This window comes from Scyliorhinus torazame, chromosome X (assembly GCF_047496885.1).
Source record: "Scyliorhinus torazame isolate Kashiwa2021f chromosome X, sScyTor2.1, whole genome shotgun sequence".
NCBI lineage: Eukaryota > Metazoa > Chordata > Chondrichthyes > Carcharhiniformes > Scyliorhinidae > Scyliorhinus > Scyliorhinus torazame.
Genome location: NC_092738.1, coordinates 38275523 through 38292355, shown reverse-complemented (window position 1 = coordinate 38292355; position 16833 = coordinate 38275523). Strand labels below are relative to the sequence as shown.

The 16833-nt window shown below is 48.1% G+C and overlaps 1 protein-coding gene across 2 annotated transcripts in view; it reads right to left on the bottom strand.

Moving 5' to 3' along the window:
- LOC140405312 (uncharacterized) overlaps positions 1–16833 on the bottom strand; it is a 266780-nt gene that overhangs the window by 112384 nt on the left and 137563 nt on the right. The window contains exon 2 of one of the 2 annotated variants that reach the window (XM_072493602.1): positions 9107–9187. The exons of the other annotated variant lie outside the window; for it this stretch is intronic. Coding sequence (XP_072349703.1) covers positions 9107–9187 — 81 coding nt within the window. The remainder of the gene's footprint in view (positions 1–9106; positions 9188–16833) is intronic. 2 annotated transcript variants of the gene reach the window in all.

Sequence of the window (16833 nt, the reverse complement as noted above, 5' to 3'; positions counted from 1 at the left end):
GCTCAGCTACGCTCGGGTAGAGCACATACGGCACTGATCACCGTCCTACCCGGGGATCCCATCCAAATCTTACCCGCTGCGGCCCATACGCACCCCATTTTGGCTCGTTACGTTCAAAGTTCTTTTGTTTGGTTTTGGCAACCCATAGGTTGCTTCTCTAAGCTATTTGCATCCTCAAACACTGGGATGGTAAATCACACAGGCTGCGAGACGGCTCGCAGTACGGCAGTATCTCTTCGATGTCTAGTCCAAATATTCGGTTTTTAAAAAATAAAAATGAGGGGGTCACACATGGTGACCAATTATAAAGGGAAATTGGCACTAAAAGACAGACATGCTAACGTACAAGATATTAAACAAGATAGTAACAGAAACTATGCTTGATCCACAGAATTCCAGAAGCTCCAGGAAGAGAGAAGAGACAAAAAGGAAGCGAAGAGAAGAAAGAAGAGAACAATGAAGACATCATACGTGTTTTTCGTTATAATGTGTATTCGGTTACGCGCGGACGCGAACCCCCTGACCCGCAACCCTCCCGGCCGTCAATGATTCACTTCCCCATAGCACCCAGAGCCCAGTGACAAGTAACAACACACCATCATGGTGTGATAGGTTTAGAACATGGTACTCCCTTTCATACGTAATTGAATCCCTTTTAGCATTGGCGATATTCTGCAGCATCGTACAGACTATCCGCATGAGGAAATGGCGAAGGAGAGCCTACCGCTCTCGCACCCCGGTATACAGGATGAGATCCCCTATTTTCGGTTTTCACCAGGCCCCCGAACCCCTGGATCTACAATAAAGAACATTTGTTTGCGTCATTTGTAAATAAAAATGATTGTACAACTCTGTGTTTGACCTCCAAGCCAGAGGAAAATGTGAATGCTGCTATTATTTTTGTATTGTTAGGAAGTTAGTATGATTGGATGTTTAAATGAGTGTAGTTTATGAAAGATAGTTAGAGGTACCGTTTTTTAATGTAGTAATGCATGCCCCCTCTTGTGACACAGCACCACTTAGAATTGTTCGTTAAAATTTTTTCAGACATAGTTATGGTCAGTGTAGAGACCATGGAAGAGTGCTCGCTGGGTCAGGGAGTGAAGACAACGCAGTTATGTGATCCTTCACGCTTCGCGTTAGGGATCACAAGGAGGGGGTGTAGCCACCTGGGTCGGCCACTTCCCGACTTAAAATTGAGGTCCGCAAAGACTGCAGGGAAATTCAGTCAAGCCAGGAAAAACTAGCAGGTGCAAAGTTTCCTGTGTATTAGACTTTGCAGAAACCCAGACAGCACCGAAACTAACGACCATCTGCATACTAATGAGTGATCCCCGGGAACAATTGGAAACAGTTAAGGTAAACTAGGCCAAGCCAGACTCCTCGGTGCCAGCAGGAGCCAAGACAAAGGAAGGCCAACGGACACCTAGGGACCGCCCAGCGATCAGGGAACAGCTCCAGTATTGGAGAAATCGATCCAAGTGATCGGAATGCAGTCCAATCACTTGGAACCAGGTACGGGGTCCGCCCAAAAGGGCGTGAAGCCCCTCGGGACTAAAAAATAGAGTCCCCAAGTTCAATTTGTCCTTCTTGGCAGGGTCACTCAGCAACTCGAACCAACCCTTGACCGTGACCTGCCTAAGCTGCCGCAACAGCCAAGTAAGTCTCCAGTCAACGCTCGCTACGGGATAGGCGCTCCTAGCTACCAGTCCCTGCCAGCCTCCAGTCTCCAGTCAATGCACGCTACGAGATAGGCGCTCCGAGCTACCAGTCCCTGCCAGCCTCCAGTCTCCAGTCAATGCTCGCTGCGAGATAGGCGCTCCGAGCTACCAGTCCCTGCCAGCCTCCAGTCTCCAGTCAACGCTCGCTGCGGGATAGGCGCTCCGAGCTACCAGTCCCTGCCAGCCTCCAGTCTCCAGTCAACGCTCGCTGCGAGATAGGTGCTCCGAGCTACCAGTCCCTGCCAGCCTCCAGTCTCCAGTCAACGCACGCTACGAGATAGACGCTCCGAGCTACCAGTCCATACCAGCCTCCAGTCTCCAGTCAACGCTCGCTACGAGATAGGCGCTCCGAGCTACCAGTCCCTGCCAGCCTCCAGTCTCCAGTCAACGCTCGCTGTGGGATAGGCGCTCCGAGCTACCAGTCCCTGCCAGCCTCCAGTCTCCAGTCAACGCTCGCTGCGAGATAGGCGCTCCGAGCTACCAGTCCCTGCCAGCCTCCAGTCTCCAGTCAACGCTCGCTGCGGGATAGGCGCTCCGAGCTACCAGTCCCTGCCAGCCTCCAGTCTCCAGTCAACGCTCGCTGCGAGATAGGCGCTCCGAGCTACCAGTCCCTGCCAGCCTCCAGTCTCCAGTCAACGCTCGCTGCGGGATAGGCGCTCCGAGCTACCAGTCCCTGCCAGCCTCCAGTCTCCAGTCAACGCTCGCTGCGAGATAGGCGCTCCGAGCTACCAGTCTATACCAGCTTTGAAGCCTGCAGACTCAGAACCCGAACGAAAGGCCATTTGTTCCCCTGACCTGGTGGGCCAGTTCCAAGCTAAGTATAGGCCTTTTAGTGTTAGAGATAGTCTAGAAAGTAGAGTTTATGCATGAGTAGTGATTGACTGTGTATAATAAATGTGTTTTGATTTGAAACTTACTAACTGGTGTATTGAGTTATTGATCAGTACTTGAACTTGAACCGCGTGGTGGTATCATAAAGATACCTGGCGACTCTCGAGCAAAGGTTATAGAAACAGAGCAAATTAAGTAAAGACACAACGGGCAACAAATTAAGAGCCAACCAAAGTTAGCAACATTAGCATGGCCAATCCACCTAACCTGCACATCTTTGGACTGTGGGAGGAAACCGGAGCACCCGGAGGAAACCCACGCAGACACGGGGAGGACGTGCAGACTCCGCACAGACAGTGAACCAAGCCGGGAATTGAACCTGGGACCCTGGAGCTGTGAAGCAATTGTGCTAACCACCATGCTTCCGTGCTGCCCTATGCTTTGCTAAACTCTCAATATGTCCCTGTCATCTCCAAATATCTATACACATGTGTCCCCAGGTCCCTCTATTCATGCACACTCTTTAGAGCTGTGTCATTAAGTCTGTATTGCATCTCCCTAACCCTTCTGCCAAACTGTATCACCTCACACTTCTCTGTATTAAATTGTATCTGCCACTTGCCTGCCCATTCTGCTAGCCCATCTATCTTCTGTTGGAATGGATTAACAATTTCCTCACTGTTTGCCCTTCCTCCAAGTTTGGAATCATGTGTGAATTGTGAAAATGTTCTCTGTATTCCAATATCCAAGCTATTTATATACAGCACACAAAGCAGCAGTCCCAGCACTGAGCCTTGGGGAACACATTGTCCACCACCCTCCAGTCTGAAAATTAACCGTTTACCACAACTCACTGTTTTTTTAAATCCAATTGGACACTGATCCTCCTATTCCATTTCGTAACCCAGCCCTTTTTTTGGTATTTTGATCAAAGTCCATATAGACAACATCCATCGCATTTCCTTCATCTCTGTCACTTGATCAAAAATTCTATTTTTTTTTCATCTATCCTTTCATAGAATGTGTATATCGCTGGCCAGGCCAGCATTGATTGCCCATCCCTAATTGCCCCTCGAGAAGGTTGGGGTGAGCCGCCTTGAACCACCGCAGTCCATGTGGTTCAACTATTCTGTAAGGGTTTGATACAACTCGTGACTCACGGGGGCTCGCGGGGGCCATCTCAGAGGGCAGTTAAGAGTCAACCACATTGCTGTGGGTCTGGAGTCACATATAGGCCAGACCAGGTAAGGACGGCAGATTTCCTTCCCGAAAGGGCTCGCCTCCTGACCCCCCAAAGCCTGTCCACCATCTACAAGGCACAAGTCAGGAGTGTGATGGAATACTCTCCACTTGCCTGGATGAGCGCAGCTCCAACAACATTCAAGAAGCTCAACACCATCCAGGACAAAGCAGCCCCGCTTGATTGCTATCCCTTCCACAAACATTCACTCCCTCCACCACCGACGCACAGTAGCAGCCGTGTGTACCGTCTACAAGATGCACTGCAGTAACTCACCAAGGTTCCTTAGGCAGCACCTTCCAAACCCACGACCTCTACCATCGAGAAGGACAAGAGCAGCAGATACCTGGGAACCCCACCACCTGGAGGTTCCCCTCCAAGTCACTCACCATCCTGACTTGGAAATATATCGCCGTTCCTTCACTGTCGCTGGGGCAACATCCTGGAACTCCCTCCCTAACAGCACTGTGGGTGTACTTACACCACAGCAGTTCAAGAAGGCAGCTCACCACCACCTTCCCAAGGGCAACTAGGGATGGGCAATAATTGTTGGCCTAACCAGCGACACCCACATCCCGTAAATTAATTGAAAAAAAGAACCAGATGGGATTTTACAGCGGGTGATGGCCATTGCCATGGTTACCGTTATGGGGGCTAGCTTTCGATCCCAGTGCAGCCGGGGTCGAATTCCCGGAATGAGCTGAGAGGATGCTTCTGCCTTCATCGCTGCCAGTCCAGCTGTGGCTCCTGCCAGATGTGGGCCATCTAATCCTGATTGCGTTGAGGTAATAATGTAAGATGGTGGCAGCGCCCAGTAGCAAGACCACACAGCCCGATTCAAAATCAACGGGCATCCAGGGGCTATGTGCTTTCCTACCTTGTGTGGGCAGTTACAGCTTGCGTCGTTCCTTGACATAATTTCTAGGCGATGGTTAAAACTCAGTTAATGACTTTTCAGGAGAATAACTTGCAGAGCTATTTGTACCGAATGCTTGACGCACACACGTGTGTTTTAATCTTACCTCAACACAACATCACCTCCCTCGATCCGACCAGGCCCTGTGGATTCAGGAAACATAGCTGACCCTCTCCAGCACTTCCTCCCATTCCTGCTGCAAGTGATGTTTTGGGATGATGGAAGATGCGAGGGGGTGTGTGGATGGGAAGGGGGAATAGTTGTCCATTCCACTCATTAATTCCTCTCTCGCACCCACTCCATAGAACCTTCCAGGGCCTGCTCAGCAAACTGCCACGTTTGCTGCTTTGCTGCCTTCATTGCGCAGGTAAAACGAGAAACCTAGCAGCTGCTGTCGGCTCACTGAGCTGCTGCAGCCTATTCAAGAGCTGCTTGGCGCGGTTAGCGGTTGCTGGCGTTGCTGCGTGATTCTGCGCTGCACTGCTTGCACAGGTGTTGGAGCACATGCTTTATTGCAGCTCCCCGAGGCAGTCAGACTCAGGAGTACGCAGAGAGCTGAGCCAATGCCCAGGCAGAACTTGAATCGACTTTTCCAGGGAAGGAGGTTACTAAAAGGATGGAGCTGACACCGTTGCTAGGAGGGGTGTCAAAGTGCTTGTTGCAAGGGATGATCACAAAGCACCTGTTGCTAAGGAGGATGTGAGAGATACCTATTGCTAAGGAGGATGTCAGTGTGCCTGTTGCTAAGGAAGACGTCAGAGCACCTGTTCCCATGGAGAATGTCAAAATACCTGTTGCTTTGGAGGATGTCAGGACACCTGTTGCTAAGGAGGATGTCAGAGCATCAGTTACTAAGGAGGGTGTTAGTGCACGTGTTTCTAAGGAGGAATTCAGAACACCTGTTGCCATGGAAGATGTCAAAGAACCTGTTGCTAAGAAGAACGTCAGAACACCTGTTGCTAAGGAGGACGTCAGGACACCTGTTGCTAAGGAGGATGTCAGAAAACCTGTTGCTAAGGAGGATGTCAGGGTACCTGTTGCTAAGGAGGATGTCAGGGCATCTGTTGCTAAGGAGGATGTCAGGGTACCTGTTGCTAAGGAGGATGTGAGAGATACCTGTTGCTAAGTATGATGTGAGCGATACCTGTTGCTGAGGAGGATGTGAGCGATACCTGTTGCTCAGGATGATGTGAGTGATACCTGTTGCGAAGGAGGATGTGAGAGATACCTGTTGCTCAGGATGATGTGAGTGATACCTGTTGCGAAGGAGGATGTGAGCGATACCTGTTGCTCAGGATGATGTGAGAGATACCTGTTGCGAAGGAGGATGTGAGAGATACCTGTTGCTGAGGAGGATGTGAGCGATACCTGTTGCTAAGGAGGATGTGAGTGATACCTGTTGCTGAGGAGGATGTCAGCGATACCTGTTGCTAAGGAGGATGCGAGAGATACCTGTTGCTAAGGAGGATGTGAGTGATGCCTGTTGCTAAGGAGGATGTGAGCGATACCTGTTGCTAAGGAGGATGTGAGCGATACCTGTTGCGAAGGAGGATGTCAGCGATACCTGTTGCTAAGGAGGATGCGAGAGATACCTGTTGCTGAGGAGGATGTGAGTGATGCCTGTTGCTAAGGAGGATGTCAGGGCACCTGTTGCTCAGGAGCATGTGAGAGATACCTGTTGCTAAGGAGGATGTGAGAGATACTGTTGCTAAGGAGGATGTGAGTGATACCTGTTGCTAAGGAGGATGTCAGGGCACCTGTTGCTCAGGAGCATGTGAGAGATACCTGTTGCTAAGGAGGATGTGAGAGATACTGTTGCTAAGGATGATGTCAGAGATACCTGTTGCTAAGGATGACGTGAGCGATACCTGTTGCTAAGGAGGATGTGAGTGATACCTGTTGCTAAGGAGGATGTCAGGGCACCTGTTGCTCAGGAGCATGTGAGAGATACCTGTTGCTAAGGAGGATGTGAGAGATACTGTTGCTAAGGATGATGTCAGAGATACCTGTTGCTAAGGAGGATGTGAGTGTTACCTGTTGCTAAGGAGGATGTGAGCGATACCTGTTGCTAAGGAGGATGTGAGCGATACCTGTTGCTAAGGAGGATGTGAGCGATACCTGTTGCTAAGGAGGATGTGAGAGATACCTGTTGCTAAGGAGGATGTGAGCGATACCTGTTGCTAAGGAGGATGTGAGAGATACCTGTTGCTGAGGAGGATGTGAGAGATACCTGTTGCTAAGGAGGATGTGAGCGATACCTGTTGCTAAGGAGGATGTGAGTGATACCTGTTGCTAAGGAGGATGTGAGAGATACCTGTTGCTGAGGAGGATGTGAGTGATGCCTGTTGCTAAGGAGGATGTGAGAGATACCTGTTGCTAAGGATGTGAGCGATACCTGTTGCTAAGGAGGATGTGAGAGATACCTGTTGCTGAGGAGGATGTGAGTGATACCTGTTGCTAAGGAGGATGTGAGCGATACCTGTTGCTGAGGAGGATGTGAGCGATACCTGTTGCTAAGGAGGATGTGAGTGATACCTGTTGCTAAGGAGGATGTGAGCGATACCTGTTGCTAAGGATGTGAGCGATACCTGTTGCTAAGGAGGATGTGAGCGATACCTGTTGCGGAGGAGGATGTGAGTGATACCTGTTGCTGAGGAGGATGTGAGAGATACCTGTTGCTAAGGAGGATGTGAGTGATACCTGTTGCTTAGGATGATGTGAGCGATACCTGTTGCTAAGGAGGATGTGAGCGATACCTGTTGCTAAGGAGGATGTGAGAGATACCTGTTGCTGAGGTGGATGTGAGTAATACCTGTTGCTAAGGAGGATGTGAGAGATACCTGTTGCTAAGGAGGATGTGAGAGATACCTGTTGCTGAGGAGGATGTGAGTGATACCTGTTGCTAAGGAGGATGTGAGAGTTACCTGTTGCAGAGGAGGATGTGAGAGATACCTGATGCTAAGGAGGATGTGAGAGTTACCTGTTGCTAAGGAGGATGTGAGAGATACCTGATGCTAAGGAGGATGTGAGAGTTACCTGTTGCTAAGGAGGATGTGAGTGATACCTGTTGCGAAGGAGGATGTGAGAGATACCTGTTGCAGAGGAGGATGTGAGCGATACCTGTTGCTAAGGAGGATGTGAGAGATACCTGTTGCTGAGGAGGATGTGAGTGATACCTGTTGCTAAGGAGGATGTGAGCGATACCTGTTGCGAAGGAGGATGTGAGAGATACCTGTTGCTAAGGAGGATGTGAGAGATACCTGTTGCTGAGGAGGATGTGAGAGATACCTGTTGCTAAGGAGGATGTGAGCGATACCTGTTGCGAAGGAGGATGTGAGTGATACCTGTTGCTGAGGAGGATGTGAGAGATACCTGTTGCTAAGGAGGATGTGAGCGATACCAGTTGCTGAGGAGGATGTGAGCGATACCTGTTGCTAAGGAGGATGTGAGAGATACCTGATGCTAAGGAGGATGTGAGATATACCTGTTGCTGAGGAGGATGTGAGAGATACCTGTTGCTAAGGATGATGTGAGTGATACCTGTTGCTGAGGAGGATGTGAGAGATACCTGTTGCTAAGGAGGATGTGAGTGATACCTGTTGCGAAGGATGATGTCAGAGATACCTGTTGCTAAGGAGGATGTGAGAGATACCTGTTGCTAAGGAGGATGTGAGAGATACCTGTTGCTAAGGAGGATGTGAGAGATACTGTTGCTAAGGAGGATGTGAGAGATACCTGTTGCTAAGGAGGATGTGAGAGATACCTGTTGCGAAGGATGATGTGAGTGATACCTATTGCGAAGGATGATGTCAGAGATACCTGTTGCTAAGGAGGATGTGAGAGATACCTGTTGCTAAGGAGGATGTGAGAGATACCTGTTGCTAAGGAGGATGTGAGAGATACTGTTGCTAAGGAGGATGTGAGAGATACCTGTTGCTAAGGAGGATGTGAGAGATACCTGTTGCTAAGGAGGATGTGAGAGATACCTGTTGCTAAGGAGGATGTGAGAGATACTGTTGCTAAGGAGGATGTGAGAGATACCTGTTGCTAAGGAGGATGTGAGAGATACCTGTTGCTCAGGAGGGTGTCAGGGCACCTGCTGCTAAGGAGGATGTCAGGGCACCTGTTGCTCAGGATGATGTGAGTGATACCTGTTGCGAAGGAGGATGTGGGAGATACCTGTTGCTAAGGAGGATGTGAGAGATACCTGTTGCTAAGGAGGATGTCAGGGCACCTGTTGCTAAGGAGGATGTCAGGGCACCTGTTGCTCAGGATGATGTGAGAGATACCTGTTGCTAAGCTGACTGTTGCACTGCCAGTTGTGAAGGAAGTAGTTAGAGTACCCACAGTGTCAGGAAGAGGACGCCGTCCCCGTTGCTATGAAGGATGGTGTGGTACCTGTTGTTTGTTGAAGCTGTTTGCGCACTGCTCAAACTGTTCATCTTTTGTTTCCATGGTTTTGCCAATTTTCTGGAGAACCTGAAGGAGAAAAGTAAAGTTGTGTTCAGCACCCGGACAGTTTAGACAATGCCGAGACTCAGCTGGGCCTGAAGACACTTTCATGTTAGTACTGTCAACATTATTTTAATAGTTACTGCAGATTTCCTTTCTCGCTCTCTGCCCCTCCTCCAGCATCCCACAATGAAAAGGATTTGGGGGTTTCTTGTGCCAGGCCAAAACTGTGGCCCTGGCATGACCGAATGCCAGCAGAACGGGCATCAAACCTGAGAGTAGGATGGTTGTGGGGGGCAGCGGGTTAAGTGTGAAGAGAAGTGTTAAAATTCTGGCCATCATTTTCTGGATTCTCGCGGACCCCTGTCGACCCTCTGAATAGTGGGGCATTACAGGTTGGACATGATGTTCTGCATTTCCTGTTCTGGAGCAACCAGCTAGCGGTCGCATTACAGGTTGAGGTGGGTGGGGAGGAGTGACACCTTCCACACTCAAATGTCTCCGTCCACTTACTGAAGGCCCATCGAGCCCAGTGAAGCCTCTTCTTCTTGTTCCTCCAGGAACGGAACAACAGGAAGGATCAATCAAATAAGCTCTCCTATTCCTTCGCACTTCTTCCTTCTCTTCCTCAGCCATGGCTGTGCTAAACGCAATTTTCATTCTGTCTTCAACAATGACAATAATTACCCTCTTCACCGGCTGATTGCCGCTGACTAAAGCAATACAGATACTGCCCCACTGGCTGAAAATCAACCTCACAACAAACTCCAGTTGAACTGGAATTCAGCTCATCCATCAATGGAAACATTGACTGAACCACTTGTTAACTTGACTCCATCGCACACTCAACTTTAAGTCAGAAAGGGGCGGCACGGTGGCGCAGTGGTTAGCACTGCTGCCTCACAGCGTCAGGGACCCGGGTTCGATTCCGGCTTTGGGTGACTGTGCGGAGTCTGCACGTTCTCCCCGTGTGTGCGTGGGTTTCCTCCGGGTGCTCCGATTTCCTCCCAGCCCAAAGATGTGCAGGTTAGGTAGAGTTACAATGATAGGGTGGGGGAGTGTGCCTAGATAGGGTGCTCTTTCAGAGGGTTGGTACAGACCCAATGGGCCAAATGGCCTCTTTCTGCACTGCAGGGATTCTGTGGATCTAAGGAGTGCGATACGGAGGGAGTGCTACACTGTCGGAGGTCTTGTCTTTTGGAGGAGATGTTAAACTGACGTTCTCCTGGTCTCATGATCACCAATTCCTGGCACGGCCGCCAAAAACTAGACATTAATTTCATTGCACTTTCGGGTATCCTGCGGAGTCTTATAGGACAACTTTGTTCACCAACTGGTAACATGTACAGGAGCTGGTTAATGATACACTTCCAGTGCTGCGAGTGAGCATTTGGGATCTTGACAATGATTGCACACATTACTCACTGCTGAGTGAGAGTACGTTCAGAACACAGAATCAAAGAGGAACAGAGGTGAAGGCAGGGGAGGGATGACCATAAGACCATAAGACATAGGAGCAGAATTAGGCCACTCGGCCCATCGAGTCTGCTCCGCCATTCAATCATGGCTGATATCTTCTCATCCCCATTCTCCTGCCTTCTCCCCATAACCCCTGGTCCCATTATTAATCAAGAACCTATCTATCTCTGTCTTAAAGACACTCAGTGATTTGGCCTCCACAGCCTTCTGCAGCAAAGAGTTCCACAGATTCACCTTTAGGTTAACGTGCTGGTTCAGTCGGCAGTTAAGGCGGCGAATGCAATGTCAGCATTCATGTCGAGAGGGCTAGAATACAAGACGAAGGATGTACTTCTGAGGCTGTATAAAGCTCTGGTCAGACCCCATTTGGAGTATTGTGAGCAGTTTTGGGCCCCGTATCTAAGGAAGGATGTGTTGGCCTTGGAAAGGGTCCAGAGGAGGTTCACAAGAATGATCCCGGGAATGAAGAGCTTGTCGTATGAGGAGTGGTTGAGAACTCTGGCTGAAGAAATTCCTCCTCATCTCAGTTTTAAAGGATCGTCCCTTCAGTCTGAGATGGTGTCCTCTGGTTCTAGTTTTTCCTACAAGTGGAAACATCCTCTCCACGTCCACTCTATCCAGGCCTCGCAGTATCCTGTACGTTTCAATAAGATCCCCCCTCATCCTTCTAAACTCCAATAAGTACAGACCCAGAGTCCTGACAAGCTCTTCATTCCAGTGATCATTCTAAGTAGTTCACTAGCCTTACAATCCAGCACTACAAATCGTTTCCACAGTACTTCTCCAAGGCTTAAGTATCTTTTAATTCACCTCCAGCTTCATTTCTTTAATAAAAGTTCATACTTCATCTGGCGTTTCAAAGTAGAAGTCCCGTTCCTCATGTGTGACCCACAGACGGGCCGGGTACAGCATCCCGAACTTCACCCCCTTCTTAAAGAGGGTCGTTTTTGCCTGATTGAACCCAGCTCGCCTCTTGGCCAAATCGGCTCCCAGGTCCTGATAAATGCGCAACTCACAGTTCTCCCACTTGCTGCTCCGTTCTTTCTTCGCCCACTGCAAAACGTGTTCTTTGTCCATGAAACGGTGAAAACGTACCACCATGGCCCTCGGCTGTTCATTCGCTCTGGGCTTCCTCGCGAGGGCTCTGTGCGTTCTGTTCAATTCCAGGGGCCGAGGGAACGCCCCAGGCCCCATCAACTTCTCCAACATGTCCGTCACATAGGCCCTGGAATCCGATCCCTCACTGCCTTCAGGGAGGCCAACAATTCTGAGATTCTGCCTCCTGGACCTATTCTCCAGGTCCTCCAGCTTCTCCTGCATTCTTTTCTGGCGGTCGTTCATCATCCCCACCTTGCTTTCCAGCACGGTCATATACTCCTCGTGCTCAGACAACTTTTGTTTGACTTCCTGGATTGCTCTCCCGTGGGTTTCCTGATTCTGAACCACTTGATCAATCGAAGCCTTAATCGGGTCCTCCTTCAGCTCGGCGAAGCAATCCTCGAAAAACTTCACCAGCTGCTCCGTCGACCACTGTGCCGTCTCCCCGCGGCACTTGCCCTCCGCCACGCTGTCCCGTGTTACCAGCTCTGCTTGCGTCTCCCTTATAGGACTTTGTCTTCTCACACGGCCACTTCTGGTCCAATTCTCCATACACCGGAGGGGGATTTCTCCTCACTGTCTCACTCTTCACTGCTTCATCCCATAAAATCCGGAAAAAACCGGGGGAAAAGTCCAAAAGCTCATTACAGGCGGGAGCTATCAAATGTGCGACCAACCCCTCCATGGCTGCCACCGGAAGTCTGCATTTGCCTTCTGTTTTTAAAATTAAAAAAAATATGTTTATTCAGAATTTTTCGACAAAAATTTTCAACCATTCAAACCCCCCCCTCCCCATAACAAAAAAAAGAAAAGAAAAGTCGCATAGCAAGACATAAACATATCAATTCAACATAATACAGAACTTTGTACAAAGGGTTCCTCCCGCACATATTGACTTTCCCATATGTTTATGTATTTCCTTACTCAAGTGCCCCTAGGAAAAAAAACTTCCCCGCCCACCCTTCTACCCCCCCCCCGAAAGAAACGTCCCCCCCTCCCCTCCCCCCCCCCCCTCCCCCCCTGGGTTGCTGCTGCTGCTGACTGGCCTCCATCTAACGCTCCGCGAGGTAGTCTAGGAACGGTTGTCACCGCCTGATGAACCCCTGCGCAGACCCTCTCAAGGCAAACTTTATCCTCTCCAGCTTAATGAACCCAGCCATGTCATTTATCCAGGCCTCCACACTGGGAGGCTTTGCGTCTTTCCACAATAGCAAGATCCTCCGCCGGGCTACCAGGGACGCAAAGGCCAGGATACCGGCCTCTTTCGCCTCCTGCACTCCCGGCTCGTCCGTTACCCCAAATAGTGCCAACCCCCAACTTGGCTTGACCCGGACTTTCACCACCTCAGATACTGTTCCCGCAACTCCCCTCCAGAACCCATCCAGTGCCGGGCACGACCAGAACATGTGGGCATAGTTCGCCGGGTTTCCTGAGCACCTCCCACATCTGTCCTCCACCCCAAAGAACCTACTCAGCCTCGCCCCCGGCATATGCGCTCTGTGAATCACCTTAAACTGTATCAGGCTAAGCCTGGCACACGAGGAAGAAGAATTAACACTACTTAGGGCATCAGCCCACAGACCCTCCTCAATCTCCTCCCCCAGCTCCTCTTCCCATTTATCCTTCAGCTCCTCTACCAAAGCCTCCTCCTCTTCCTTCATCTCATGGTATATCGCCGACACCTTGCCCTCTCACTGATTAATTCACTGAGTGATAGCAACTCTCTCATTGGATCAACTCAATGAGTAAACGGAACTACCTCATTAGATCAATTCACTGAGTCAACACAACTCCCTCATTGGATCAATTCACTGAGTCAACACAACTCCCTCATTGGATCAATTCACTGAGTCAAAACAACTCTCTCATTGGATCAATTCACTGAGTCAACACAACTCCCTCATTGGATCAATTCACTGAGTCTATGCAACTCTCTCATTGGATGAATTCACTGTGTCAACGGAACTCTCTCATTGGATCAATTCACTGAGTCTACACAACTCCCTCATTGGATGAATTCACTGAGTCAACACAACTCTCTCATTGGATCAATTCACTGAGTCAACACAACTCCCTCATTGGATCAATTCACTGAATCAACACAACTCCCTCATTGGATCAATTCACTGAATCAACACAACTCCCTCATTGGATCAATTCACTGAGTCAACACAACTCTCTCATTGGATCAATTCACTGAGTCAACACAACTCTCTCATTGGATCAATTCACTGAGTCAACACAACTCCCTCATTGGATCAATTCACTGAGTCAACACAACTCTCTCATTGGATCAATTCACTGAGTCAACACAACTCCCTCATTGGATCAATTCACTGAGTCAACACAACTCCCTCATTGGATCAATTCACTGAGTCTATGCAACTCTCTCATTGGATGAATTCACTGTGTCAACGGAACTCTCTCATTGGATCAATTCACTGAGTCAACACAACTCTCTCATTGGATCAATTCACTGAGTCAACACAACTCCCTCATTGGATCAATTCACTGAGTCAACACAACTCTCTCATTGGATCATTTAACTGAGACAACACAGCTCTCTCATTGGATCATTTCACTGAGTCAACACAACTCCCTCATTGGATCAATTCACTGAGTCAACACAACTCTCTCATTGGATCATTTAACTGAGACAACACAGCTCTCTCATTGGATCAATTCACTGAGTCAACACAACTCCCTCATTGGATCAATTCACTGAGTCAACACAACTCCCTCATTGGATCAATTCACTGAATCAACACAACTCTCTCATTGGATCAATTCACTGAGTCAACACAACTCTCTCATTGGATCAATTCACTGAGTCAACACAACTCCCTCATTGGATCAATTCACTGAATCAACACAACTCCCTCATTGGATCAATTCACTGAGTCAACACTACTCTCTCATTGGATTTATTCACTGAGTCAACACAACTCTCTCATTGGATCAATTCACTGAGTCAACACAACTCTCTCATTGGATCAATTCACTGAGTCAACACAACTCCCTCATTGGATCAATTCACTGAGTCAACACAACTCTCTCATTGGATCATTTAACTGAGACAACACAGCTCTCTCATTGGATCAATTCACTGAGTCAACACAACTCCCTCATTGGATCAATTCACTGAGTCAACACAACTCTCTCATTGGATCAATTCACTGAGTGAACACAACTCCCTCATTGGATCAATTCACTGAGTCAACACAACTCTCTCATTGGATCAATTCACTGAGTCAACATAACTCCCTCATTGGATCAATTCACTGAATCAACACAACTCCCTCATTGGATCAATTCACTGAGTCAACACAACTCTCTCATTGGATCATTTAACTGAGACAACACAGCTCTCTCATTGGATCAATTCACTGAGTCAACACAACTCCCTCATTGGATCAATTCACTGAGTCAACACAACTCTCTCATTGGATCAATTCACTGAGTGAACACAACTCCCTCATTGGATCAATTCACTGAGTCAACACAACTCTCTCATTGGATCAATTCACTGAGTCAACATAACTCCCTCATTGGATCAATTCACTGAGACAACACAACTCTCTCATTGGATCAATTCATTGAGTCAACACAACTCTCTCATTGGATCAATTCACTGAGTCAACACGACTCTCTCATTGGATCAATTCACTGAGTCAACACAACTCCCTCATTGGATCAATTCATTGAGTCAACACAACTCTCTCATTGGATCAATTCGCTGAGTCAACACAACTCCCTCATTGGATCAATTCACTGAGTCAACACAACTCCCTCATTGGATCAATTCATTGAGTCAACACAACTCTCTCATTGGATCAATTCACTGAGTCTATGCAACTCTCTCATTGGATCAATTCATTGAGTCAACACAACTCTCTCATTGGATCAATTCACTGAGTCAACACAACTCTCTCATTGGATCAATTCACTGAGTCAACACAACTCCCTCATTGGATCAATTCATTGAGTCAACACAACTCTCTCATTGGATCAATTCACTGAGTCAACACAACTCCCTCATTGGATCAATTCATTGAGTCAACACAACTCTCTCATTGGATCAATTCACTGAGTCTATGCAACACTCTCATTGGATCAATTCACTGAGTCAACATAACTCCCTCATTGGATCAATTCACTGAGTCAACACAACTCTCTCATTGGATCAATTCACTGAGTCAACACAACTCCCTCATTGGATCAATTCACTGAGTCAACACAACTCTCTCATTGGATCAATTCACTGAGTCAACACAACTCCCTCATTGGATCAATTCACTGAGTCAACACAACTCTCTCATTGGATCAATTCACTGAGTCAACACAACTCTCTCATTGGATCAATTCATTGAGTTTATGCAACTCCCTCATTGGATCAATTCACTGGGTCAACGCAACTCTCTTATTGGATAAATTTACCGAGTCAACAAAATTATCTCATTGGATCAATTCACTGAGTCAACACAACTCTCTGATTGGATGAATTCACTGAGTCAACACAAAACACGCATTGGGTCAATTCACTGAGTCAACACAACTCTCTCATTGGATTAATTCACTGAGTGATGGCAACTCTCTCATAGGATCAATTCACTGAGTCAACACAACTCTCTCATTGGATCAATTCATTGAGTTTATGCAACTCCCTCATTGGATCAATTCACTGAGTCAACGCAACTCTCTTATTGGATCAATTTACCGAGTCAACACAACTCTCTCATTGGATCAATTCACTGAGTCAACACAACTCTCTGATTGGATGAATTCACTGAGTCAACACAACACTCTCATTGGGTCAATTCACTGAGTCAACACAACTCTCTCATTGGATCAATTCACTGAGTGATGGCAACTCTCTCATCGGATCAATTCACTGAGTCAACGGAACTACCTCATTGGATCAATTCACTCTGACATGGCAACTCTCTCATTGGATTTATTCACTGAGTCAACACAACTACCTCATTGGATCAATTCACTGAGTCAACACAACTCTCTCATTGGACCAATTCATTGAGTAAACACAACTCTCTCATTGGATCAATTCACTGTGTCAACGGAACTCTCTCATTGGATCA